Below are 26,056 nucleotides of genomic sequence, written 5' to 3'. Positions count from 1 at the left end.
ATCTTAGGCCATATTGTAGACAACAGAAAATTCCAATCTCCAGCTAATGTCAACAGGAAGGTCAAGTCTTTGTTATTTATTTTTAATACACTGAGTTATGTAATTCACTTCCCTTGGAGTTTTTGTTCTTTATTGTTCACATTCCTTCACAAACGATGGAAAAAATATCATGTAAGCTAACAGTCAAAGTTAGCCTACCATTTTCTTTGAACTCAAATTCCAAAATACATTAAAAACACATTTTTCAGTCAAATAATAAAACTAAAATTTTAACCACTTCCACTACCTGTAGAAGTTTTTGCAGGCACAATGCATGTCCATACTTAGCAGCCAGATGAAGAGCATTTCTCCCTAAAAAAGAAATTATGTAAAGGATTGTTTTCTTCATACATTAATTTTTATAAAAATATGATTCTTTATTCCAAAATTAGTTGACAGGATACTTAATTTGTAAGCAGGCTCTTAGTTTCTATGATTTTTCACTTAGTCTGATATTTTAATAAGAGATAAATATACACACAAAACAATAAAGATGGGATGAAAAATTAGCATACAAATTCAAAGAAGTAGGAACTTTGTCTTATTCACCACCACTGAATCTCCAGAACCTACAGTAGTATCTAAGACAAAGTAGGTAGTTAAGTACTAGCATAAAGAAAGAGGGAGGGGAGAAAAAAAGAATGGAAGAGGAGAAAAGGAAAGAAATACCAGACTTTATGTAACATTTCCAATTAGGCAGTGTGGTCAGTAATAATGGAGAAAGTTAAATATAGGTCATAGAAAACGTATTCTCTAATTTTCATACTTCACCTAGAATTCATAGTCCATTATGAGACTATATTTCTGAACATCAGACCACTTGTTCAAATATAATATGTACCAAAATGTGCAATTTTATACACATTTTAAAAGAAATGCCAAAGGGATTGGGGAGGAAAGGTTACCAAATAATTTAAAAAGCTGACTTTGAATTTTGGATAAAGTAAACTCTCAGAGGATATCTTAACTCCAAACATTCTCTTCTAATTATGTGTTTTTACACATTCATCTCTCTTTTTTCTCTTTTTTACTGGTTTACTTTAGTTATACATGACAGTAGAATCTGCTATGTATAATTATACAAGCATGAAATACATTCATCTCTCTTGAATAGTAAAAAATACAAGGGTTTCACTAAGATATTCTATCTTCCACTTTTTAATAATTTTCTTCTAACCTCACAAATTTCTGAAAATATAATTTGACTTTGCAAGTACACCTTTCTACTAGAAAAATAATTTATATTCTGAGCATTTTGGATGGATAAATAAATTGGCTTTCAATTCCCAGTCAAGAGTTTAGGTAAGTGGATAGGTTTTCCTGGTCTGATCACTTCTCTGCAGCTGGTTAATAAGATTCTAGAACAAAATACAGTGAGACCAGGCACAGATGTAATATATCAGCCACATCCAATCATCTTCTAATTTCAAATTAGTCAGATGTGATCATTTCAAATTTCAACTTAGTACTATTAATGGACAAGTTTCCTAGAAACATTTTACATTGTGAAAAATAACTGACAGACAGCATGGAAATGGAGGTGGTGGAATGAGGCATAGTGGTGAGTCTCTGGTGTTCAACAATGTGTTACAGAAAGCTGGTTACATAAATAGGCCTAAGGAAATACCCAATCCAGACACTTAAGATGTAGCAGCAAAAAAAAAAAAAAAAAAAAAAAAAATCAGGACACACCAGATCTAAAATGTGCAATGTTAAGGAAAACACCAAAGGGGTTGGGAAGGGGAGGAAACCTTTCATTATAAATCACTTTCACGTAAAACAGAAGTTAGGTTAGTTTACATAAAAATTTTAAATCAAATATCCACATCTGGATTGTAACAGATTCTGTAACAAATGAGAAATGTCCTTGTCTTCAAGAAAGGACATCTCTAGAGACAGACAAAGAATCAAATAAAAATATAGCTAAATAGCAGCATAAACAAAAGAAAGGAAGACTTTAGGATATGTTAGAATGCAGTATATGAAGCAATGTCTGCTGATCTTGGGAAAGCTTTATTTGAGTTTTATCTGCACTGAAGGAGGCAGGAAAAAAGTCACTAGATTGGGCTGGGGATATGGCTCAAGCGGTAGCGCGCTATCCTGGCATGCGTGCGGCCCGGTTTCCATCCTCAGCACCACATACAAACAAAGATGTTGTGTCCGCCGAGAACTAAAATAAATAAATATTAAAATTCTCTCTCTCTCTCTCCCTCTCTCTCTCTCTCTTAAAAAAAAAAGTCACTAGATTATCCACAAGGCAAAAATGTCCAGAACAGAAAAAACACAGATTAAAAAAGAAAGAAAGAAAATACATGTTTGAATTGGAATCAGCACAGTAAATAGTCTTAAAAGTTCTGAAGACATATAGGTCTAAAATTTCTAAGAATATATACACCTTCAGTGATATACAGGAACATTGCTACAATAAACATATTTCTTTCTTCAAACATAGGTAATAAACTAAGTTTGGACTTTAATTTAAAATTTCATGTATGTTAGGTAAAGATTTTCCTCACTAACTCAATTGTGATCTCTGTTTCCCTTTTTCTGTTTCATTTCTAAAAACAACACTGGTTAACAGTAATGTATTTATTTGCCCATACACAGAGTCATAGGATAAAATTTTAAAGATGTTTAGCAAATTCTCCGCTCTGAGTCAATTCCTATATTTCACTGACTAACAAAGTAGAATTACAGAGAACTAAGCTGTTAAAGAATGCCAGAGATATGAGAATGGTGATCCTGACGGACTGAAAAGTAACACTCACTGAAAACATAAAAACATATTTTTAACATAAAAATATATATTTTATGTTAACACTCACACCTATATTCAAATACTTACGGGTCTACCTTTGATGTGCAAACTTATGATACATGATTTTAAAGGACAGACATAGGTATGACTAAGTATAAGCAGAAGATAAAGTAAAAAAGATTTCCATTGTTTTTAAAAATATGTTTTTATAAATATAGCTAAGCAAACAGACTGGGTTCCCTTTGAGGCACAATGGCTAAGAACATAGACTGACTGCAACGTTATCTACTGAAGGGCCTTGGGCAAGGTACTTAACAGCTCAGTGCCTCATACCTCACTGAGTTAACATGGAGATAAAATGAGTTAACATATGTGAAGCATATAAGGTACTTATTTAGCAGCTTAGCAGAGAAGGTATACAAATATTATATAAATGTCAGCTATCCTTGCTACTATCCTTATTGTTGAGGTTGTTGCTATTTCGAGGTGGTTACTTCTCCATCACAAAAAAATGTCTAACTGAATTCAAATGACCCCATGACAGAGAGGACTCTTAGAATAATATATGAATATCAATTCAATAGCCCCTAAAGATATTAAAAATCTGAGATTTTAGGATCCCATAACACTACTAACACCAGCACTAGACTATAGGTCTTACACTGCTTATCAGTCTAGTAATCCTTTCTCCTCAATTCCCTATACATGACTGCTCTCCACAATGATAACTCAGAAGTAAACCTTTTCTCAACTATTTGAACATAGAAAAGTAAGGAGTTTTCTTTAGTCTAACTACTTAAGTGGCCAGGGGTATAGCTCAAAAGTAGAGCACTTGCCTTGCATGTGCAAGGCCCTGGATTCAAACTGAAACAACACACACATACATATGCATGCACTAACAGTGGACAGTTTGCAACCTCTTGATGCTTTGACATTGACTATGGAGGTAAACATACCTGCAGTGTCACTGGTTGTAATGTCAATTCCATGTATAAGGATGGCATTCAAACACTCAAGATTCCCCTTTGAGGCCACAACATGGAAGCTAAGCAAAAAGAAAATATTTGTTATGCCACAGAACCTACTAAAGGTAATTTTTATGTTACATGAATGTCACTATTTATTCAAAACGCGCGTGCATGCGTGTACACACACACACACACACACACACACACACACACACACACACATTTAAAGGCTACATATTTAAAGGAACATATTGAGCATCCCTAAACCAAAAATCTGAAATTTTAAATATTCCAAAGTTGGATTTCTATAACATGCCAATACATTCCAGAACATTCATTAGAACCAATAAAATATTCTAATATTCAAGTCTTAAGAGAAAATTTATACCATTAATACCATTAACTCCATAATTTACCATTTCAATAGCAAAAGTATTGGTGCTTGGATAATAAATGTACATTGAAAGATTTCTATTAAGATCATTTTGTTTAATTTCAAATATACCAAAAATACCCCAAAAAAAATGTTATTACAAAATCCTGAGGTAAAGACACATCAAAACATTTATCTCTTGGGGCTGATGTTTTAGCTTAGTGGTAGAGAGCTTGCCTGGCATGTGTATGGCACTGGGTTCAACCCTCAGCACCACTTAAAAATAAAACAAAGGTGTTGTGTACATCTACAAATAAAAAAAAATTAAAGTCCATTGACAACTAAAAAATATTTTTTTAAAAATTTACCCCTTCTCTTTACAATTATCAAACTAAGCCTTCCAAACAAGCAAAATGACCTTTAAAAGCCACAAAAGAACCTGTGACCAGTGACCAAAGACTACCAGCTAATTCTTCTTCTTGCTTACAGACCTTCATGATTGGTTAAGTTTCACACAAACTGATGTAACTGAATGATTTTCCTTATAAGGCAAGTCAAACCTGCTTAAGAAACTGTGAAGCATCAAGGATTTAAGACACCAGATAACAAAACATTCCATTTCTTTGATCATCTACTTTATTAATCAACATTTACAGAAACTTTCTCTGTGCACTAAGACCTGACATTGACTATCAAATTCAAAGCAGTAAATAACATAAGAGTTGTTGGCAAAGGACACTGAACTCAAGTTGAAATAGAAATGATGTTTTAAACAAGTACAATAATCACTCTGAAGATGCCAGGAGACAAAGGATATGAATGTGTTCAGCAAGGTGCCTGGAAACAGAAGCACTCTGCATCGCTTTCTCAACCCAGGGTGCATCCCTGGCCAGACCACTGAAAAGTTTTATGATCCTCCTGGTCCCTGAAAGCTTAGTACTTCTAGTTCCCCCATTTTATGAAGAACTTAACATTTTCATAATATATAAATTCAATGCTTATTTTCTTTATAGTTTTTGAATCTCTTCTTAATCAATTGCAAACTCAATAAATGCAGAGATTTTATCTGTTTTCCTTTCTATTGTAGCCCCAGAATCAAGTACAAGACAGATAGTGGACCTTGAAATATTTGAATAACTAAATACTTAGAGACAAACTTTGAAGACAGCTTGCAAATTAATTTCCAAGTATTATGATACTCAGTGTGTGACTCTACTTACTATTATGACAGATAAAATGCAAACTAGAGACCAAGCATTCCTTTAAAAAAAAAGCAGGTTTGAATACAAACTGAATTAAAGAAAAATAGATGTTTCTGATAAAAGGTATATAGTGTTCTTAAGAGTCAGATTAGTTCTCCTTCTAACAGAGTAATTAAGGCTAAGGATATTGGTCAATCTTTGTAATAACACTAAAATCAAGAAATAATTGTTACATTTTTGCTTTAAATTTCAAAATTAAAAAAATCAGAATAAAGTTTTTTATAATTACAGATAATACAAAAGATACATTTGTAATGACCTATACTTAACTACTTACTAAATTCTTTAATTAAGGAGAAATATAGTTTATATTTAGTAAGTATATATTAAGGCTGAGGATATCATTCAATCTCTCTGCAATACTGAATGAATTATACTATGCAATGCACTATGAGAGCCTTTTGGGCGCTGCTAATTCCTTCACACAGATACTTAGCCCCCCAATGATCTTGGAGATAACACTTTTTGTTTAGTTGCTTATTTTTATCTCTTGGCTCACAAAATTTAGAAGACCCCCTTCTTCAAAATTAATCAACATTATAAGAATGACATGCTAAAAGTCAGAAATCAGAACAAATCTATAATGGATTATTAATATCGGTATGCTATAAATAGTAAATGTGCTTCAGAAAGACAATACATCAATTATTAAAATGTGAGCAAAGAACTGTAAAGGAATATGAAAAATTGCTTCACAAAAATACTCTTTTGCAATTAAAATATCAGTTCTTAGGTTTTCCTTTTAAGAATCAAGAGATGAATTTCTGCTTCCATAATGGAAGATATAGATAATTTGGACAATCAGTACCTCTGAGGACAAATAGAAAAGCTGCACAAAATATAAACATGTCCTCAAGGGTATTGGTAAGCTAAAAAGATAGTAAAGAAATGACTAGGCCAGGATGCAAGGGAAGATAGATGCCCAGAAGGGAGAGCTTAGTATCTGAGTGGAGGCCACTTCTTCCTTCTGAACATTTGCTGATTCCAGAGAAAGCAGTTGGGAAGTTGAACACCACTTTGAAAGCCATTGGGGGAAGGGAAGTGAAAATCTAGAGCCTGTGGTTCTGTCATTGGTGGTGGGGATCCTTGGTGAACCTGCCTATTTGGGTTGGAAGTTCCAAAGGCTGTGCCCTAGGAGAGAGGTACACAGGAAAGAAACAGAACCTTGCAGTGACAATGGCTAGGCTTCAAATATTTCATTTGTTAAATAACACTGAGATCAAGAAGAACTTGTTACATTTTTTTGCTTTAAATTTCAAAATTAAAAAAATTCAGAATAAAATTGTTTTTATAATTACAGATAATACAAAAGATGCATTTGTAATTTCCTATACTTAACTAAACACTAAATGCTTTAACTAAGGAGGAATACAGTTTACATGTGTGAATAAAAATTGAAAATATTTTATCCCATGAATCCCAGGAAGAATTCTACTTCTTACACTGAAAACCTCAAAGATTAATTCTATTCATTTATTTCACAAACCTAGAATTCAAAGTTCATCAAATGATACTAAATTTTATACTCTATAATATAAGTAATTTCACCCAAAACTGAACCTTAGATCAAAAATTCAAACAAAAACTCAAAGATCATTCATTCAAAACACTGAAAACAGGGATGGGCTGAAACAAGGTTTCACCAAAGAGTTTCACACCACAGAAGACTTCCTTTATCTTTTAACATCTCAGAGTTTCTGGAAAAACAAAATCACTTACAGATACTAAATTTTAATTATTTCTACTGTGGGTCCATTTTCATAAATAACTTAAAATTTAGAAAAAAATAGGGAAAAGCAAAAATAACCAATGTGTCTGTAACTATCAAATTACAATTTGATGAAATTGAAACATTAAAAATGTTTAACTTTTCAAATTTTATTGTTTATTTGAAACTTTGTATTATCTTTAAAACTACTTAATTTATAGTCATGATTTACTATTTTTACTATATTTAAAAGTCTAAGCATTCCAAGGTACTGACCTCCATCAAACATTAACTATTCACTTCCTAATATTCATTTCTATATTTAGTCTTTGGTTTCCACCTATAATATTCTGAATAAACGCTTACAAGTATAAAACTGAGGAATTTTAGGAAATGGGATTTTTCACCTTTAACTTTGGAAGGATGCCCAGATAGGGTTTTAACTGCTATAATTATAAAGGGTCTTAACAGAATCTATATCTACCCTTTAAACCAACTGATCCCCACCCTCAACAGGAAGGGAAGCAATGAGGATTTGGGATGGGTGGGGGAAGAGACACATGGTTCATAAGCACATAAACTAGCCAGCTGTCCTTCTCAGTAACAAAAACAAGAGCAGGATCACTACCTATGTCTCTCTAGGACACACTAGTTATTCTGCTTCCATTCTGCTCTGAACATTCTCATTTAAGTATCTAAGTTAAAAAAAAAATAGATCAGGGACTTGGGGGGAAAGACAGTAAAATTTACAGAACTCTTCAAAGAAAAAAGCTTGGGCTCACATCCTAGTTCTGTGACTTTCCATGAGATTAAAGCAAGTGTTTTAACTGCTGTAAACTTTTTTTCTACTTCTTTTATAGGGCTGCTCTGAGATCAAATATGGAAATATGAAAAAATCTTATCAATAAAAATGCATCAAATAACTATAGGCCATGGTTTACTCTTGGGCCTAAACAGCTAGACCATCAGAGTAATCTGGTGTTCTCTCTCTCACTTGGGAATCTTTGAAATTAGAACAAACATTAGCTTGTTTGAAAGGTTTTTGTTTTGTTTTTTGTTTTGATACCAGGGATTTAAGGGGCATTTAACTAACCACTGAGCCACATACCCAGTTGATTTTTCTTTTTACTTTTTAAAAAATTATTATTTAGAGACAGGGTCTTGCTGAGTTGCTTAGAACCTCATTAAATTGCTGAGGCTGGCTTTGAACTCAGAATCCTACATCAGCCTCCCTAGCTGCTGGGATTACAGGAATGCACCACCACACCCAGCTGTTTGAAAGTTTAACAGTGAGTTTTGGTAGAGACTTCTTAATTAAAAATTAATATCCATAGTTCACAAATTTCATTTGTATCCCAACATTCTACCCAAATTTTCTTCAGACATGCTTTCATCACGGGCAATACTTACGCAGATCTGCCCTCCACATCTAGTTTGCCTGGACTGACTCCCTTTTTAGCAAGGATTGAGGATACTTTTTCTACATCCCCTCTCTCTGCAGCTTTCATCAACCGGTCATCATATTTATTCCAATCTGCTGCATGCTACAAAAAGGAAAAAAAAAAAAAAGAAACATGGCATAGTATATTAGTAAGATTTTGTGGAGGAGAAAGGAAAAAAGAAGGGAAAGTGGTATTGCATAAGACAATTCCTCCTTTTCCAACAGTATCCCAAAACTTCCTTCTCTGTGCTGTGCTAACTTAAGTAGAACAGCAGTTACAAAACCTTCCCAGGACACAGGACATTCAAGTGTAGTTTACATTGTACTTTTGAGAAAAAGTATGCTTCTCATTTTCTCTGTCCTGTTCCCTTTGTCCTCAGGGAGAAAACAAGGAAATTAATAATTACTAAAAGCCACCCTGTGCCAGACATAAACGACCCCAAAAAACCCTAGTAAACTAAAATTATCTTCTCTACTTAACAGATGTGGAGAGTCAATGCTCTGGGGACATTAAATGGCTGAAGTCGCCAAGCCCAATCTTGACTTCTCCCAAATCAGTTGCTTTTCCTATTGCCCAATCACACTTTCAGATTTGGCTCCCAGGACTGTTAGCCATAGAATTCTGTATACATTTTAAGAAACCATATTCCTCTCCCACTTATTTAAAGGTACTGTTAGAAATATATTTATTTCTATAAGGCAAATAATACACACACACACACACACACACACTCTCTCTCTCTCTCTCTCTCTCTCACACACACACACACACACACACACACACACACTCAATACAGAAAGAAACTCATTATGCTTATATATTAGGATAAAAAAAGAACTTCTACACCAAAAAAAACTTAGAAAGTCTCTAAAGTATTAATTTCTTAGAATCTAAAATAATAAAATTAGAAATGACTTTCATTTTCTTATTTACATTCAGTACATTTTAATTTTATAAAAAAGATTTTTAATTTTAACAAAAAATTCAATACATGTTTTACAAAGGAAGATCAAAAGTAGTTTTTTAGGGCTGGGGTTGTAGCTCAGTAATTGAGTGAGGCACTGGGCCGAATCTGCAGCACCACGTAAATAAATAAATAAATAAATAAATAAATAAATAAATAAATAAGGATATTGTGCTCATCTACAACTCAAAAAACTTTTTTTTAAAAAGGTAGTTTTTAAAAATAATATTTATTTGTATATATATTTAATTGTACTAAGATTATATTTAGCTTTGATTTGAAGAAAGTTCATTTTAAGATATTATTCTCAGCAAGCAGAAATTAAAGAACACAGAAATTAAATACATGTTGTTTACACATTCAAGATTTTAACCTTTTAAAATATATATCAACTTCCTGCTTAATTCTGTGCTAAATCCACTACTATTTCTAAAACAAAAAATATCTACACATTTTTCACATAACTTATAAAGCAAATCCTATGCTTACAAATATTATAACAAACTTCTGGGGGGGAAGTTATTTACTCATAGATTCCCTAAATGTTTGCTTAATCAGCAAGATTATTTTATATCTAATATCCTCTGAACCACAAAAAGAAAAAACCACCAATTTTCTAGCTAAATATCAAAGTACTCATTAAAAATATTTAAATTGTGTATAAAAAGATAAATACATTAAAATTTTAACTCACTCTTGAAATTCAGTATTTTTATGGAACCTGGTTCAAGTACCTACAGACTTAATAATTGTCTTGAAATCTATAACAATATGAAGATTAACCCACTTCTTTCTAAATTCAGAAGTTAAAATTGACAATTATTAGTAGAGAGTAACACTATTTATTGGCTCAAAATCTAAGTTACATTTTAGGCACTACCTTTCTCTAGTACAGATCAAAACAGTTTAGTGACTCTGATTTGAGGAATGGTAGTGGATGCAGACCTAAAAGACGCCACACTTTCAAATGCCTCAGGATTAAGTCATATTTAACACATTTTCTCTGTATTGATTAGTTTATCCTTATAAATAACACAATCATTATTTCCAACTAGCTGAGGGGGCAAAAAGCTACATAATTCTAAAGGAAGGCTTTAACAAAAAAAAAAAAAAAAAACAATGAAACAGGATCAAAGTCTCACATGAGGATGAGATTTTCAGTCTACTTCATCAAGCTCCATTTTCAATTCTGGTCCAGTGTCAGTTAACAGTAATGCTGCTTAATGATTAAGATTCTATCATGTGCTTTTTTAATCCAAGAAAACAAACAGGAACTTTTATTTTCTATCACTAATCCTAATGGCAAATCAGGAAGAAGAGTAATCCAAAGAAAGCACAATTAATAAAACAGCTCATTTTAAAAGAACACAGTTCAGAAAGCCGAATGAGAACCTTTTGTTACACTGAACTACTAGGATACCTACTCTGTTCTTAGGAGCACAAGAAAACCAACAGCTCATCATAGACAGGATTTAGTTTCTTGTTGCTAACGGCAAACCACTCCGCATTAAGTTACAAATCTCTGCAGCTCACAAAGCAAGCCTTCACACAAACGCCTAATGAGTGGGGTGACTCAGTCCCTCACATGCTGTGCTACACTTAGCTTGGATCTCTAAGGATATTTTCTTCGTCTTCAGGATCCTTCTCCGCCTTCATAACGCTTGAAAATTATTTTCCTCACAGCGCAGCACTTGATTAACAGGAGCCTCAAGTCAGGTACTGTAACTCCTCCTATTTCTCGTTCTTTAGAGACTGTCTGAATTTCAAAGTCCTCCCTTTCAAGACCCCACTAGAAAACCTGAACAGTACTCTGCATCCTGCTGCTTTGAAACTGCAACAGAGACTCTGCAGTGCATGATAAAACTGTCCACATCCGAAAGGTCCAGTAAACAATGCAGAGACTGTCTCCCGTTGATGGAGTTCTATTTTAGATTCCATAGGACCTGACAGCTGAGTAATAGAAAGGAGCAGCTAAGAATATATTGTAAAGGCATGCTTTTCTTCTGAGTAATAAATTTCAGGTCTCCTGGGAAAATGACTCAAACATGTTGTAAAACATGCTTATTATATAAAAACAACTTGTGTGACATAATGACAACACTGTTAAGAGACAAATTTGGTTATCCTACAAAACAATATTTAAAACCAGTTTCAGTCTTAGGATCATCTATCATGGAGTTATAATAGCCTTGACAAACAGAATATAAAATTCTATTTAAAGCCAGTGTGTCACACTATAATTTAAGGAAACACACACACAGTAACACTTTCAAATTTCCTCCATTTTAGTATCCATACCAGTCTCATTCCGCATACAACCAAGTTTCAGCTTACAACTGCTGCCAGTCTGTCTCCTTGCATGTTAAATGAGAAGAGTCAGAGGAACTGCCAAGACATTAAATAGACTACATCATGATGAATACTTTTCAACAAATTTTAAATTTAACTCAGTACTCTTTAATTTCCAAGTTTAGCACCCTGCCTGTTATAACAAGTAAATATTTTATCAGTGGAAAGTCAAATTATCTGGATTTGGCAGATTAAAAAACAAATAAACTGATTAAACACTAAAGGAGGCATTAAATATTGAACTAGACCATAAATGAAATTCTGTTTGGGGACAAAGCAGAGGACTCCTCCACATTCTCTACAATACCTATACTTGTACCAACATTCCACACATTATCAAGTTGATACACCCACAAGTTCAGGATTCTTTTTTAAACCATGTTTTATTTACCACAATAATATAAGAATAATTTGTACTTCCTCCAAAAAGGCACATTCAGGAAAAATGTTTCCTGGGAATGCAAAGCATTCCAACACAAGCATTTATAGGAAGGAGGTAACTGCTAGCCTATAAGATCATGTGCCCAGTACAAAATTCTGTTATGAACTTCAGCAAGAAATCCATTTCCTACTATTTAATTTTAAAACATTAGGTCCATTTTTAAATTTTAAAGTATATATGTATTACTTTCAGAACAATGATTTTCCCCCCTCAATCTATGAGCTATCACAATGGATTTATCTGAGTCAAGAAACTCCACCCAGCCTATTCAATCTTCTTCAGAGGAAATCTGGAATAAAACTCAGGTCTTATCCTTTGGTTAACAAAGCAAGTACATTCTTCTTGACATAGGACAGCATCAGCAAAAGAAATAAAAAGAAGGGGGAAACTTTTAAGGAGTAATTAAAGCCATAGAAGAAGCTGTCCACACTCAAGAAGATAGGATGTGAGTGTCCTAGTGTACAGAGAAAGTCCCGAGCCTCCCCACTCTGTGGCTCAGTCTCCAGCTCCTACTCTCACACACTCTTTCACTGCAGTTGCCAAGGAATCCTAAGCAAATCCCTGTTATTGCTGTCCCCTGTTGTCTTGAAGGTTCTTCCCTCACCTTCATTCAGGTTCTTCTCAAATGTCATTCTCTCAATAAATGCTTCTCAGATCTCTGTATCTAAGCAGCCCCCATCTGCTTGACCCCACCACTCTTTATCCTGTGCCACTGTACTTTCCTTCAAAATACTTAATAGCATCTGCCATTATATTATCATTTACCTGTTTAGTATATAACTTACTGCCTATCTCCCTAGTACCTCTATAATTTGACTAGATATCTAAAGTCTTTTCTATGTCTATTTGAAATTATAAAGCTGTTTTTTAAGAAAGTAATTTGGAGGACTCAGCAGTAGTATACTTGCCTGGCATGTGTGAGGCACTGGGTTCAATTCTCAGAACCACATATAACTAAAAAAATCTAAAACTGTTTGAGGAACCCTCTTTCTCTTGGAAGACATTGCTAACAAGGTCAGATCTGGAAAATATTTTTACTAGCAACACTGTTTCCAAGTAAACTGTCCACCTTCAGACAACAAGTAGGAAGCCCAAGAATGGCTCAGCTGATTGCAACTGAATAGACCCTACAGCTTGTAGTCAATTAAAAATCCTTGGGGGTGGGGGGTGCTAGGGTCATAGCTCAGCCGTAGAGCGCTTGCCTAGCATATATGAGGCACTGGGTTTGGTCCTCAGCACCACATATAAGTAAATAAAATAAAGGTATTTAAAAAAAATCCTTCTAGACCCTTACCTCCAGTAAAATTTATGTCTCAAGTCTCTCTTCACCACTCTTCAAATCCCACTGGGCCCTTCAAAAAGTACCATAAATAATAGTTAAAGAATACGTATTGGAGTCAGGCAAACCTGGATTCAGATTCTAGTTCTGCTATCTTCCCGCTGTGTACAAGTAGAATTTATTTATACTTTACAAGCCTCAGTTGCCTCAAGTACAAAGAGACCCTATCTATATAAAGTCAAACAGGTAATACATAGGAAAGGTCAGCACTGTGCCTGGCAGATATTAATGTCCAAAAATTGGAAGGCATTGGTGATAGTCACAGACTCCTGATCAGAGATGCTGAACAGAAGAAAATTCTTTTAAAAACTACCAAAGTAAAAAAGAAAAAGAAAAAAACTTCAAGCACTTTTTCTGCCTTTCCTATGTTCCTATGTCAACTATGCCTGGGGGTAATTAAAATAGTTGATGAGGGTAAGTTTATATTTACAAAGGTATAATGGCCAATTAAAAAAAAAGAATTAGAATTTCACCATTTTGTAATCCTTAATCAATGGATCTAAGCAATGATCCTCAAAGACTGTTAACATCACTAAAAGATAAGTAGATCTTAGGTTCCTTTTATAATAGCATCAAACCCAGAATTTTAAAAGAAAACATTTAAAAGAAAGCCTCTAACTACAAGAAATTAAAAGGACAGAGGAACATAATAAACTACAATATAAGGATGAATCAGAAAGTTCTATCACAGAGAAAATTGTGGTTTCTAAAAATACAACAAGAAAAAAAGAGAAGTAGACCTATATATAGGTCAGGTACAGTGGCACATATCTATAATCCCAGTGACTGAGGAGGCTGAGGCAGGAGAACTTCAAGTTCAAGGTCAAGGTCAGCCTCAGCAACTTAGATTCTCAGCCATGCTGTGAGAGGCTGTCTCAAAATAAAAAATAAAAAGGGCTGGGGATGTATCTTAGCAGTAGAATAATGATACCACCAAAAAAGAAAAAATTAAAAAAAAGTGAACCTTTTTTTTTTTACTCCCTTGTTTATTAAATTTATTCCTAAGTATTTTAGGTTTTTTTGATGCTATTATAAAGGGAATTATTTTCTTAATTTTTTTCATATTATTCATTGTCAATGTATACAAATGTAACTAATTTGTGTAATTCCTATATAATTAAATGACTTCAGAAATATACCAATCAATCTCTAGGCATGGAACTTAAGTACCTTAATTAACTATTTTAGAAAACATAGCTACTAACTGGATATTTGATGATATTAAAGAATTATAATAAATCAAGGGTTTGGTAATAATATTACTGTGATTTTTAATCCCTTTTTCAGGAAACATTTTTAGATAAATATAAGACATCTGGTATTTGCTTCAAAAATAATAAAAATAATCAGGGGGCAAACCAAATTCAACAGAACTTTTGAAGGATTATATACCCAAACTAAGCAGAATTTACTCCTGGAAGGCAAGGTGACTCAAGATGGGAAAACCAATCAGTGTAATACACCAAATTAACAGGATGAAGGACATCATCTCAATTGAAGCAGAAAAAGTATTTGACAAGATATGACTTCAAAGGTAAAAATATTCAACAAACAGGAAGAGAAGGAAACTACCTCAATGTAATAAAGACCATATATGAAAAGTGCACTGCCAATGTCTTACACAGCTCTAGATGACTGAAGGCTTTCCCTGTAAGATCAGACACGAAACAAGGATGCCCACTCTAGTCTTCTATTCAATACAGTAGTCAGAGCAATTAGAAAGGAAGGAAGGAAAAGGAAAAGAAGGGGGCAGCTGAGGGAGGAGAGAGCTAAGGAGAGTAGGTGCAAAGAAAAGACATCCAAATTGGAAAGAGAGAAGTGAAATCGTCTCTGTTCACTGATGACATGTAGAAACCAAAAAAGTTCCATCCCCTCACAAAAACAAGCCTGTTAGAATAAATTCTGCAAAGTTGAGGAATACAAAAGCAACACACAAATTAGTTGCATTTGTATACATTGACAATGAATAATATGAAAAAAATTAAGAAAATAATTCCCTTTATAATAGCATCAAAAAACTAAAATACTTAGGAATAAATTTAATAAACAAGGGAGTAAAAAAATCTGTACACTGAAAACTACAAAACATTGCTGAAAAAAAATTAAAGAAGTCACAAATAAATAGGAAGATATCCTGTGTTCATGAACTTGGAAGACTTCATGTTGTTAAGATTTCAATACTTCCCAAGGTGATCTACAGATCAATACAATCTTCCAAATTCCAATGGCATTTTTTTTTTTTGCAGAAATTGAAAAATCCATCCTAAAATTCATGTGGAATTTCAAGGGACCACAAATAAGTAAATAATCTTGAAAAAGAAAAAAAAAAAGACCAAAGTTAGTCATCTCGTACTTCTTGATTTCAAATATACTACAAAGCCACAGTAATCAAAACAGTTTGGTATTGGTATAAAGACAGGTTATATATAGTCTGGAATAGAATAAATAGATAAACTTCATGTATACTTTCAAATGATCTTTGACAGCAGTGCTAAGATCACTCATTGGGTAAAGAATAGTCTCTTCAACGAATTCTACCAGGGAAACAGGATATCCACCTGCAAAAGAATGAAGCTGGACTCTTATTTTACAGAAAATACAAGAATTTACTCAAAATGGATAAAAGACCTAATTGTTAAGACCTATAATGATAAAACTCCTAGAAGAAAACCTGCATGACATTGTATTTGGCAATGAGTCCTTAGCTATGACACCAAAAGCACAGGCGACAAAGGCAACACTAGATGAATAAGACTACATCAAACCTAAAAACTTCTATGTAGGGGTTCGAGATGTGGCTCAAGTGGTAGTGCACTCGCCTGGCATGCGTGAGGCACTGGGTTCAATCCTCAGCACCACATAAAAATAAAATAAAGATATTGTGTCCATCTAAAACTAAAAAATAAATATTAAAAAAAAAACTTCTATGTAGCAAAGGAAACAATCAATCCTTCCAATCAGAGTAAAATGTCAACCTCTGGAATTTGAGAAAATATGTGCAAATATATATATATATCTGATAAGGGATTAGTATGTAGAAAATACATTTTTAAAAATCTTATGACTGGGGCTGCAGTTGTGGCTCAGTGGTAGAGTGCTCGTCTCGTATGTGTCAGGTCCTGTGTTCAATCCTCAGCACCACATAAAGATAAATAAAATAAAGGTATTGTGTCCATCTACAACTAAATACATATAATTTTAAAAAAAACCACTTATGATTTAACAAGAAAACAAATATCTAACTTTTTTAATGAGCAAAGGATTTGAATGTGCATTTCTCCAAAGCTAACACACCAATGGCCAACAAGCATATTAAAAAAGATTCTAGATGTCAGTAATTTTTAAAGAAATAGAAATCAGGGGCTGGGATGTGGCTCAAGCGGTAGCGCGCTCGCCTAGCATGCGTGCGGCCCGGGTTCGATCCTCAGCAGCACCACATACCAACAAAGATGTGTCCGCCGAGAACTAAGAAAAAATAAATAAATGTTAAAATTCTCTCTCTCTCTCTGTCCCCCTCTCCCACTTTCTCTTTAAAAAAAAAAAAAAAAAAAAGAAATAGAAATCAAAACCATAATGAGTTATGCCTTGGTACACCTGGATAATGATTATCAAAAAAAACAGTTACTAATTGGGCATTATGTAAAATTGTGGATGTATAACCAACGTGATTCTGCAATCTGCATTTGGGGTAAAATTGGGAGTTCATAACCCACTTCAATCTAATGTATGAAATATGATATGTCAAGAGCTTTGTAATGTTGTGAACAACCAATAAAAAAAAAATAAAAAAATTTTAAAAAAAATTATAAAAAAAGGAAAAATAAAGAAAAGACAAAGGTATTGGAAAGTACGTAGAGAACCATTTCTTAAACAATGTTGGGCATATAAAATAGAGCAATCATATGATCCAGTCATATGGTTTGGGGCATATGGCCAAAAAAATTGAAAGTCAAGTCTCAAAGAATTACTTATACACCCATGTTCAAAGCATTATGAACATAATGATATTGACAGAGGCAATCCAAATGTCTATTGGGGGATGAATGGATAAACAAACTGTGGCATATGCATACAATGGAATATTATACAGTCTTTAAAAATAAAGGAAATCCTGTCTTATGTTACAACATGGATGAACCTTAAGAACACTCTAAGTGAAATGAGCCAGTCACAGAAAAAAAAATATACTGTATGTTACCATTTATATGAGGTATGTGAAGCAGTCAAATTCATAGAAACAGAAAATGGCATGGTGGTTTGTCAGGGGCTAGAGGGAGGAGGAATGAAAAGTTATTATTTAATGGGTATAGAGCTTTAGTTTTTCAGGATGAAAAATTCTTTAGATGAATTTCATAACAATGTGAACATTCTTAAAACTCTGAACTGTATGTTCAAAAGTGGTTAAAATGGTGAATTTTATGTTATGCCTTTTTTGTTTTGTTTTTTTTTTTGAGAGAGAGAGAGAGAGAATTTTTAAATATTTTTTAGTTTTCGGTGGACACAACATCTTTATTTTATTTGTATGTGGTGCTGAGGATCGAACCCAGCGCCCCGTGCATGCCAGGCAAGTGCGCTACCGCTTGAGCCACATCCCCAGCCCCCTTACGTTATGCTTTTTGGCACAATTAAAAATAAAACATAATACAAGAAATGCAATATCTCCCAATACCCTAACATGATTAATAAAAATTTATAATACGTTTTCAAATCAGGGATTGAGGGTGTAGATGAAACAACATTGACTGTAGGTTAATATTAACTATTAAAGCTGAGCTATAGGTTCATTATACTCAAGTATTCTCTTGACCTCTTACATTTCATGCACTGTTGATACATGGCACAAAAAAAAATCTGGCTGATGTATAAATTTTTAAACTGCATTACATGCTTATTACTAAGGTCCTTTACTGAATTATTAGCATGGCAGGAAAAGCAGTACAGTGATCCTTTAACAAAAGGCACCTATCTTCTTTTAAAAAGGAGCTATTAACTTCTCAACATATCTTGGCATGTACAAGTCACAGACTGACTGTCTTCTCTTACTCTAAAATTTTAAATGAAAGCCTTCTGAAAGGAAATAATATTTTTAAGGCCCATTTAGTGTTTACCATGTATGAGAGCAAAAAACACTGCCACAGTCAGTTATTACATTAGTTTGCAAATCGTTCAATTCAGCCGCTAGCCAAACTTTCTATGGCAAAAGCCAAACTACAGTTGTTTCTAGAGAATATAACATACTAACATAAATCAGTTATTTCACTAAATAGATCTAACTGTATCATAACTTAAATCTTGAAATCAACATAAAAGAAATAACTTGAAAAAGTTTGACACTGATTCTCATTCATATTGATTATAAATTCATAATTTTTTCAGAAATGCTATGAAACTTTTTTAATTTAAACAAAATGCATGATTATATTAAATATGTATATACTACAATAAAGTTTACAAATGAAAATAGAAATGACCATAATTGGGGCTGGGGATGCAGCTCAAGTGGTAGCGCGCTCGCCTGGCATGCGTGCGGCCGGGGTTCGAACCTCAGCACCACATACAACAAAGATGTTGTGTCTGCCAAAAACTAAAAAAATAAATAGTTAAAAATTTCTAAAAAGAAAAAAAAAAAGAAATGACCATAATTCCAAACTGCAGAAATGACATTATTAAACATTTTGCCTAGTTTCTTTTCTATTGAATGGTCTAATCAAGATAAATCTAACATTGAATAAGAATCCAATCAATATTTAGAACAGAAAGTCTCTTAGAAGAAATGCATAGATGTAAAAAAGAATAAAGCAGACTCTAAATCCTATGCAAATCAATATAAAATAGCCTATATTTAAAAGACAGATACAACAGGACACAGTTAAAATGATCTAGTAACCAGTTTAAGCCTAAAAACAATTTTTGATACATTATGCAAAGAGGATGACAATAATATTGTCACAGAAATCTGCTTTAAACTGAGTGTCATGGACTCTTTTAAGAATCTGATGAAAACAATGGATCCTCTTTTTAAATTGCATATAAGCACACACACGTGAAAAATCAACTGTGTTTTCTATTCTCACACTCATCACAAATTACTTCTATGACCAGATATGTGGGACAAGCAATTTTCCAGGGGACACCCTCCAATTTAATGCAATTCTGACACTACTCACCTGAAGACTGCCTCAGATCCCCAAGATTGCTGCCCTCCTCACCTAAGATGCTGCTGTTGGAATAGGTTTGTCCCCTCCAAAACTTACACTGAAATTTGGTCCTCAACAGTTGTGAGAGGTGGTGGGGCCTTTAAGAGGTGATCAGATTGCTATTCACAGGACTGGATTAGTTACTTAAGAGCCAACTGTTATAAAGTGAAGCCACCTCTTGTACTTTGACTCCAACAAACTCACTTGCTCTTTCCTTTTTTTGCCAAGTTATGATGACCTCACTACAAGTAGAGCAAACGTCTGTACCATTCATGCTCTTAAGACTTCACAGTCCCTAGAATTCTGAGCCAAAATTAATTTCTTTCCTTTATAAACAATCAAGTCCCAGGCATTTGATTATAGTAACAGAAAACCAATTAAGACAAATCACCACTTGCCCCATGTTGTGGCCTATGCTCTGACTAACTGGTGAATTTTATGGTATGCTGAATTTTATGTTATGCCATGATCCCCTCTTCTGGTTTAACTAATTTGCCAGAGCAGCCCACAGGATTAAAGGAAGCAATTTGCTTATATTTACTCATTTATTAGAAAAGATAATTACCTAGGATACAATAAACAGTCAGATGAAAGAGATGTATAGAGCAAAGTATGTGGGAAGCAGCACAGTTTTCTTACCATCTGCTGGAGTGTCACCCTCCAAGTTCCCCCTGTATTCAGCAAGCAAGAAATCTCTGAACCTTATCCTTTTGGGGTTGTTATAAAGACTTCACTATGCAGGTATGCTTGATTACATCTTTGGCCACTGATGATCAACTCATCCTTCAGTCCCTCTCCCCTACCCCAAGGTTAGAGGATTTTGTCTGCCATAACTGTAGGAACTGTAGAATCCTGTTGTTTTGACACCTACCTGGTATTCTTTCTATTAATTAAACTATTCTCATGTCTCTAATTATCTGGAAAAAATCAATGTAAAAATGCAAATATTTCTTTAAAAATTTAAACCTAAGAAACTCAGATGTCCTTTATAGCAAAAACATATGAAAATGTCTACATTTACATATGCAAACTTTTATGAAGCACCTTCTACATGTCTGGCACAGCACCAGGGATACAACAGTAAGATAGCCAAAGTCTCTTCTCCTTAATGGAACCTGATGACCTAATAAGGAAAGACAGAAAGCGAACAACTAAGGAAAACAAGTTATCAGGTAAACATAGGGAAGATATGAAGGCAATGCTGGAGTAGAATGTGAGGCTGGCTAATCATGAAAGGCTGTTCTGAGAAGGTGATCATGATGTTGAGTTCACAATGACAAGGAACAACCAGCCTATGAGGATTTACATTCCAAGGAGAGAGAACAACAGTAAAAGTACAATTTATCTGAAAGAAGGCCAGTGTAGCAGATGCATAATCAGTAAGGGGGATCCAGGATGAGATAAGGGTAGAAGAGAAGGCAGGCCCCAACAGATGTAAAATGTGGGATTTCTCAGTTTTATCATAAACATTTTTCAAAAGGGACTTCAAGGATTAAAGTAACTGCCTTTTCATTAAGTTCTTTGGGCCACTTTATAATAAAGTCTTTAAAAAATCCTATTTTTTTCACTTCCAAGAATTTATATTAAGCAATAACTGGCTGAATCTTAACTTCCCTTGAAATATTTACAAGACTAATCAACTACTTTAACATACCAGATACCATAATCTATCTCACCCATTTCATACCTAGAAACCAAATAAACTTTGAAACTATACTAAAAAATAACCATAAAAAATAGTACCTTAAAAACAATCTCAATCATAACCTCAAGATAAATGTCTTTTAAAAAAAGAATGTAGAGGCAACTATTAAAATCTTCTCCAATGGAAAAGATACATATGCCCTAGATAAAAACTAAATAATACAAATGTATCATTTAGGTAAATTCCCCTCAGTAGCTAATTGAAACAAAATACAACAGGATTCTTTAGTATCTGCAGTTATCAACATTCCCAATTATTAAACTTAAGACAATCACCACCACAATTTAAAACTTAGCAGAGAGCAAAGCTCATGAAGCATTAACATTCCTTAAAGATTAGGCTGCACAATTAAGAACTGTTCTACAGTTCACTGGACTGGTGATGGTTAGAAATATTTCTCCCATTCCATTTAGTCCAAAGATTATTTATTCCTCCCTCTTGTGTAACAACAGCAAATTAGAGCTTACATAATAGGAAAGGAAAAGAAGGCTAAAATAAACCAGGAAAACAAAAGCTGTACTACTAGCTTCCTTCTCCCAGACCCCTAGCTCTCTTCTCTTTATGATTTTTCCTTATCTTTATTTAATTATGCCCTATCCACGTCTCTTACCCTTCTAGGTGCAAAAGAATGCAGTAAGGAACAAAGAAAAAGAAAAAGAAAACTATATTCTATCAATTACTTTTCTGAGCACAGGAATAACAGGCTTAATCCTGCTCCACTGGATTTCTCTACATAAAAATGACAAGAACTAAGATGATGAAGATGATAATGGTGAGCATTTAAATAATAAATCTAATCCCTTCAGGATCTCAGGTGGCTATTTGATCTGAAAAAAAAAATCTTTTTTTTTTTTTTTTTTTTAAAGAACTAGAATCAGAAAGACTAGGAATGCACTGCCTTGCCAAGATTTCCTAACCACCCAGTTTGATTCTATTCTAGTCTGTTGTTTAAATACCAGACTGTCTACCCCGCCCTAATGCAGGTATTTGTTCCCTTATTAGAGCTGTCTAGGCCCTCAAAAGAGGTTACTAAAAATATAGACCCAGAAATTGCAAGTTTAATAAATATCTCTTGTTTCTAATATCACCTATTTCACCCTTCTTCAAAAGAAGACAAATTAAATTCCAAATATAATGTGTAAATATATGCATAGATCTTAAGTAGAATAAATTATAATGCATGTTATATAAGAATAGAGTTCTGAGGTTGGTTAAGTAAGATTTTATTCAAAATCACTTTTTAAAAGTTAAAGAATTGGGAATTTAGAAAAGATAAACTTTGTTCCTTAATATTTTTAGAAAAATATAATCAAACTAGAGTTCTTAAAATGCCTGAATGTCATGAGTAAAAATTTTTAAACATTAAAGTAAAAACCAAGGAAGGTCTATTATCACCTCCCACGCCAATGAACAGAGTGATACCTTTGATGAGTTTTAACAAATATTTTTGCCAATGTTCTAATATATATCTCAAAACAGGACTGTTTTAGAAAGCACAAAGTAAAAAGCAAAACAGATACATTTGTTAAAATAGAGCCTCTGATGAAGGTTTTCCACAGTAAAAAAAACAACAAGATATTTTTATTTCTTTGGCTTTTTTTTTCTAGGATTTGTAAAGAAATATTAATTAAATAAAAATATGAAGTTTGGGGGTTTGCTAGAATCCAAAAGTCCCTTCAAGAATTAAAGTAAAAACAAACCTTACAATACCAGCCAATATTTTTAAAAATCTAAAATGGAAAATAGGTACATAAAAATAAAACTTATGGGGAAGTATATTTTTGGTAAACACATTTGAACATAATTGTTTTTGCTCTTTTATATTAAATGAATATGTTTTTTACATAACACAAAGATCTTCCTACACAGTTATTTTACAAAGGAGTTCCTTTGAGTGGATCTTAATATGTTTTCCATATTAAAAATGCATGGCCATCCTAATTAGAATAAGTTATAATCCATGTATGTATAATGTTAAAATATACTCTACTGTCATATATATCTAAGAAGAACAAAAAAAATACATGGCAGAATTAATAATAAGAAAGAATACTTATTTGCATATTTAGGTTTATAGTGAAAACAGCTTCTAAAATAAGGATGCTCCTTCAAAGAAATACTTCTGAGTGCATATATAATTGTTAAACTTTAAGAATCCTGCAATTTAAGTCATAAAGCTATTGAAAACTCGGTCCTTAGCCCCAATTGTCAATCCAGTAATGAAAACACGGTTTTGAGAAAAGGAAAGAAGAGTTTTATTGCTTTGCTAGCAAAGAAAAAACACAGGGGACTCCTGTCCCAAAGGCTGTGACTCTGCCCATCAAGAACAGGGGGATTTTTAAAGAGGCAATTCAAAGGCTACATTCTTGTGTGCTCTGTTGTAAGTGGTAACCTACTTGTTAATTTAGGAGATAGTCATTTCCACATCTTCTGGTGCCATTCCCAAAGTTTGAATTACTTTGTTCTTTTGGTGGGTGTGTGCTGCAGACAGATAACTCTGCCTAGGATGAGGAAGAAAGGTAAATACAGTTTCCCCCAAGATTAGGGAGGCAAAGAGATTAGGGGGGGGGGGAGAGAGGAAGAGAAAGAAACAGGTCCCTCTTAAAAATAAGCTGCAGCAGCAGAGCAACAAGGGCTACACTCAAAGCATAAAGTGGACCACTGTTACAATATTGTCGTTTCTACTTTCCAAATACGGCGTGAATTAAAGTTAACTAATTTATGGTGGTGGATTGTGCAGCAATCTTAATGTCTTTCACTCCTGGGAGCCCACACCTTTGCAATGTGACTTAGTTACTCCTCCTATTAAGACATGGCATTTATTGCCTTGTCCCTTGAATCTTCACTGGACTTGTAACTTATTTTGAATGAAGTAGAAGTAATCTGGTGAACGTCTGCATGTAGGCCTCAAGAGACCTTGCAGCTACCACTTTACCTTCTTGGAATGCTGCCAGCACACTGTGAGCACAGCAACCCCCTTGAGGATAAAAGTGCCCCAGAGAAAAAGAGCCCAGCTACCCAGACACACTAGCCAGAATCATGTGTCAGAAAGAGTGGTGTGACCATCCTAGCCACCCAGTCCTGGTGCAGCCACCAGGCGACTGCAGTCATATGAGTGGCCCTAGCAGACCAGTGGAATCACCACGTGGCAGGGCCTAGCCCAAACTGGTGACCTACAGAGTCAGCAAGAAATAAAATAGCTGTTGTTTTAAGCCACTAAATTTAAACCTAGAATTGTCTGAATTCAGAGTCTAGACTCTCTCCACTAAATAAAGTTGTACTTTATTCTTTGCTATGGAAACACATACACCTTGTAGTCTAATTCAACTTTGTAGATATTAAGAGCAAGCAAATTAGGAAATAATAACAATTTGGTTAAACATTATTTGAAAACAGGGGATGAGGTGGGTACAGAAATACATCTTTTTACCCTCTTAAAAGAAGGAAAATAGATATCCATATTGAAATTTGTAATGGCAAATTTATAGAAAAAAAAATACTTCCCCTTCTTTCCCATAGATACACAAGTATTCATTTGGAAACTAACAGGAGAATCACAGTCTCTGGGACAGCAATCCCCTATGTTTCTCCTTTGCTAACCAAACATTAAAACTTCTTTTTTCTTTCTTCTCAAAATGATGTCCTCATTTGGATTGTGCTATGGTTTGGCTATGAGGTGTGTCCCCCAAAAGCTCATGGGGGAGACAATGCAAGGTTCATAGGAGAAATGATTGGGTTGTGAGAGTCTTAACCCAATCAGTGATTTAATCCCCTGATAGGGATTAACTGAGTGGTAACTGAAGTGGTGGGGTGTGGCTGGAGGAGGTAGGAATTGAGGCTTGGCTTTGGGTATGTATTTGTATCTGGCAACTGGGGACTTCTCCCTCTGCTTTCTGATCACCATTTGAGCTGCCACACTCTTCCTCCATGATGTTCTGCCTCACCTCAAGCCCTGAGGAATGGAGCAAGCCTTCTACGGACTAAGACCTCTGAAGCCTAAACCTTTCCTCCTCTGCAATTATTCTGGTAATAATTTAATCACAGAAGCAAAAAAGTTGACTAAAACAGATTGGTAATGAGGACAAGATCCAAGCTTTCAATAAATTGGCAACCACAAAGGAACCCAAGAGCAGCCCATGCTTCAGTTCTTTGGGGGTGGGTCTGGCACTGTGAGCAACCCCCCTTCCACACTAAGGATGTAAGGTGGCTGGTAAGCTTTTTTGAGAGCACACTGATAGAGAATTAGAAGATGGGGTGAGTCTGCCTTGGGTCCAACCAGAGGAACTATTCCTGTGAGTAAAGAAAAGGACTAAGGGACTGTCCAAGCAGCTCCAGAAGCTCCTTTTGTTCCAGGGAACTCAGGCCTCTCTCTCAACTGTATGGGTTGCTCCATCTTTTGGTATACATTGAGAAAAAGGAAACCAAATACAGCACGTTGGCCATCTGGATTACCTTTCTTTCCCATCCTAGGTAAAGTGATCTGTCCTTGAGCATATATCCTCCACAGGAA

General features: G+C 34.3%; 1 protein-coding gene and 1 long non-coding RNA gene across 10 annotated transcripts in view; one reads left to right on the top strand and one right to left on the bottom strand.

Moving 5' to 3' along the window:
• Uaca (uveal autoantigen with coiled-coil domains and ankyrin repeats) overlaps window positions 1–26,056 on the bottom strand; it is a 99,259-nt gene that overhangs the window by 37,054 nt on the left and 36,149 nt on the right. The window contains exons 1-5 of one of the 9 annotated variants that reach the window (XM_078049362.1): window positions 19,899–19,982; window positions 13,600–13,657; window positions 8,519–8,652; window positions 3,754–3,842; window positions 287–351 (exon numbers count right to left, since the gene is read on the bottom strand). In XM_078049362.1, coding sequence (XP_077905488.1) covers window positions 287–351; window positions 3,754–3,842; window positions 8,519–8,616 — 252 coding nt within the window. In that variant the 5' untranslated portion in view covers window positions 8,617–8,652; window positions 13,600–13,657; window positions 19,899–19,982. Of the gene's footprint in view, window positions 1–286; window positions 352–3,753; window positions 3,843–8,518; window positions 8,653–10,656; window positions 10,780–10,938; window positions 11,080–11,812; window positions 11,837–13,599; window positions 13,658–19,811; window positions 20,037–26,056 lie in introns of those variants that run through there. The other 8 variants (XM_078049361.1, XM_040274115.2, XM_078049360.1 and 5 more) reach the window with 8 other exon arrangements.
• Window positions 11,100–26,056, top strand: part of LOC120886182 (uncharacterized) — a 105,463-nt gene continuing 90,506 nt past the window's right edge. Inside the window, exons 1-2 of the long non-coding RNA XR_005728950.2 lie at window positions 11,100–11,230; window positions 22,165–22,318. This is a non-coding gene — a long non-coding RNA (uncharacterized LOC120886182). The remainder of the gene's footprint in view (window positions 11,231–22,164; window positions 22,319–26,056) is intronic.

This window comes from Ictidomys tridecemlineatus, chromosome 5, assembly GCF_052094955.1.
Source record: "Ictidomys tridecemlineatus isolate mIctTri1 chromosome 5, mIctTri1.hap1, whole genome shotgun sequence".
NCBI lineage: Eukaryota > Metazoa > Chordata > Mammalia > Rodentia > Sciuridae > Ictidomys > Ictidomys tridecemlineatus.
The sequence above is the reverse complement of the archived record's forward strand: the minus strand, read 5'-3'. Positions and strand labels throughout refer to the sequence as shown.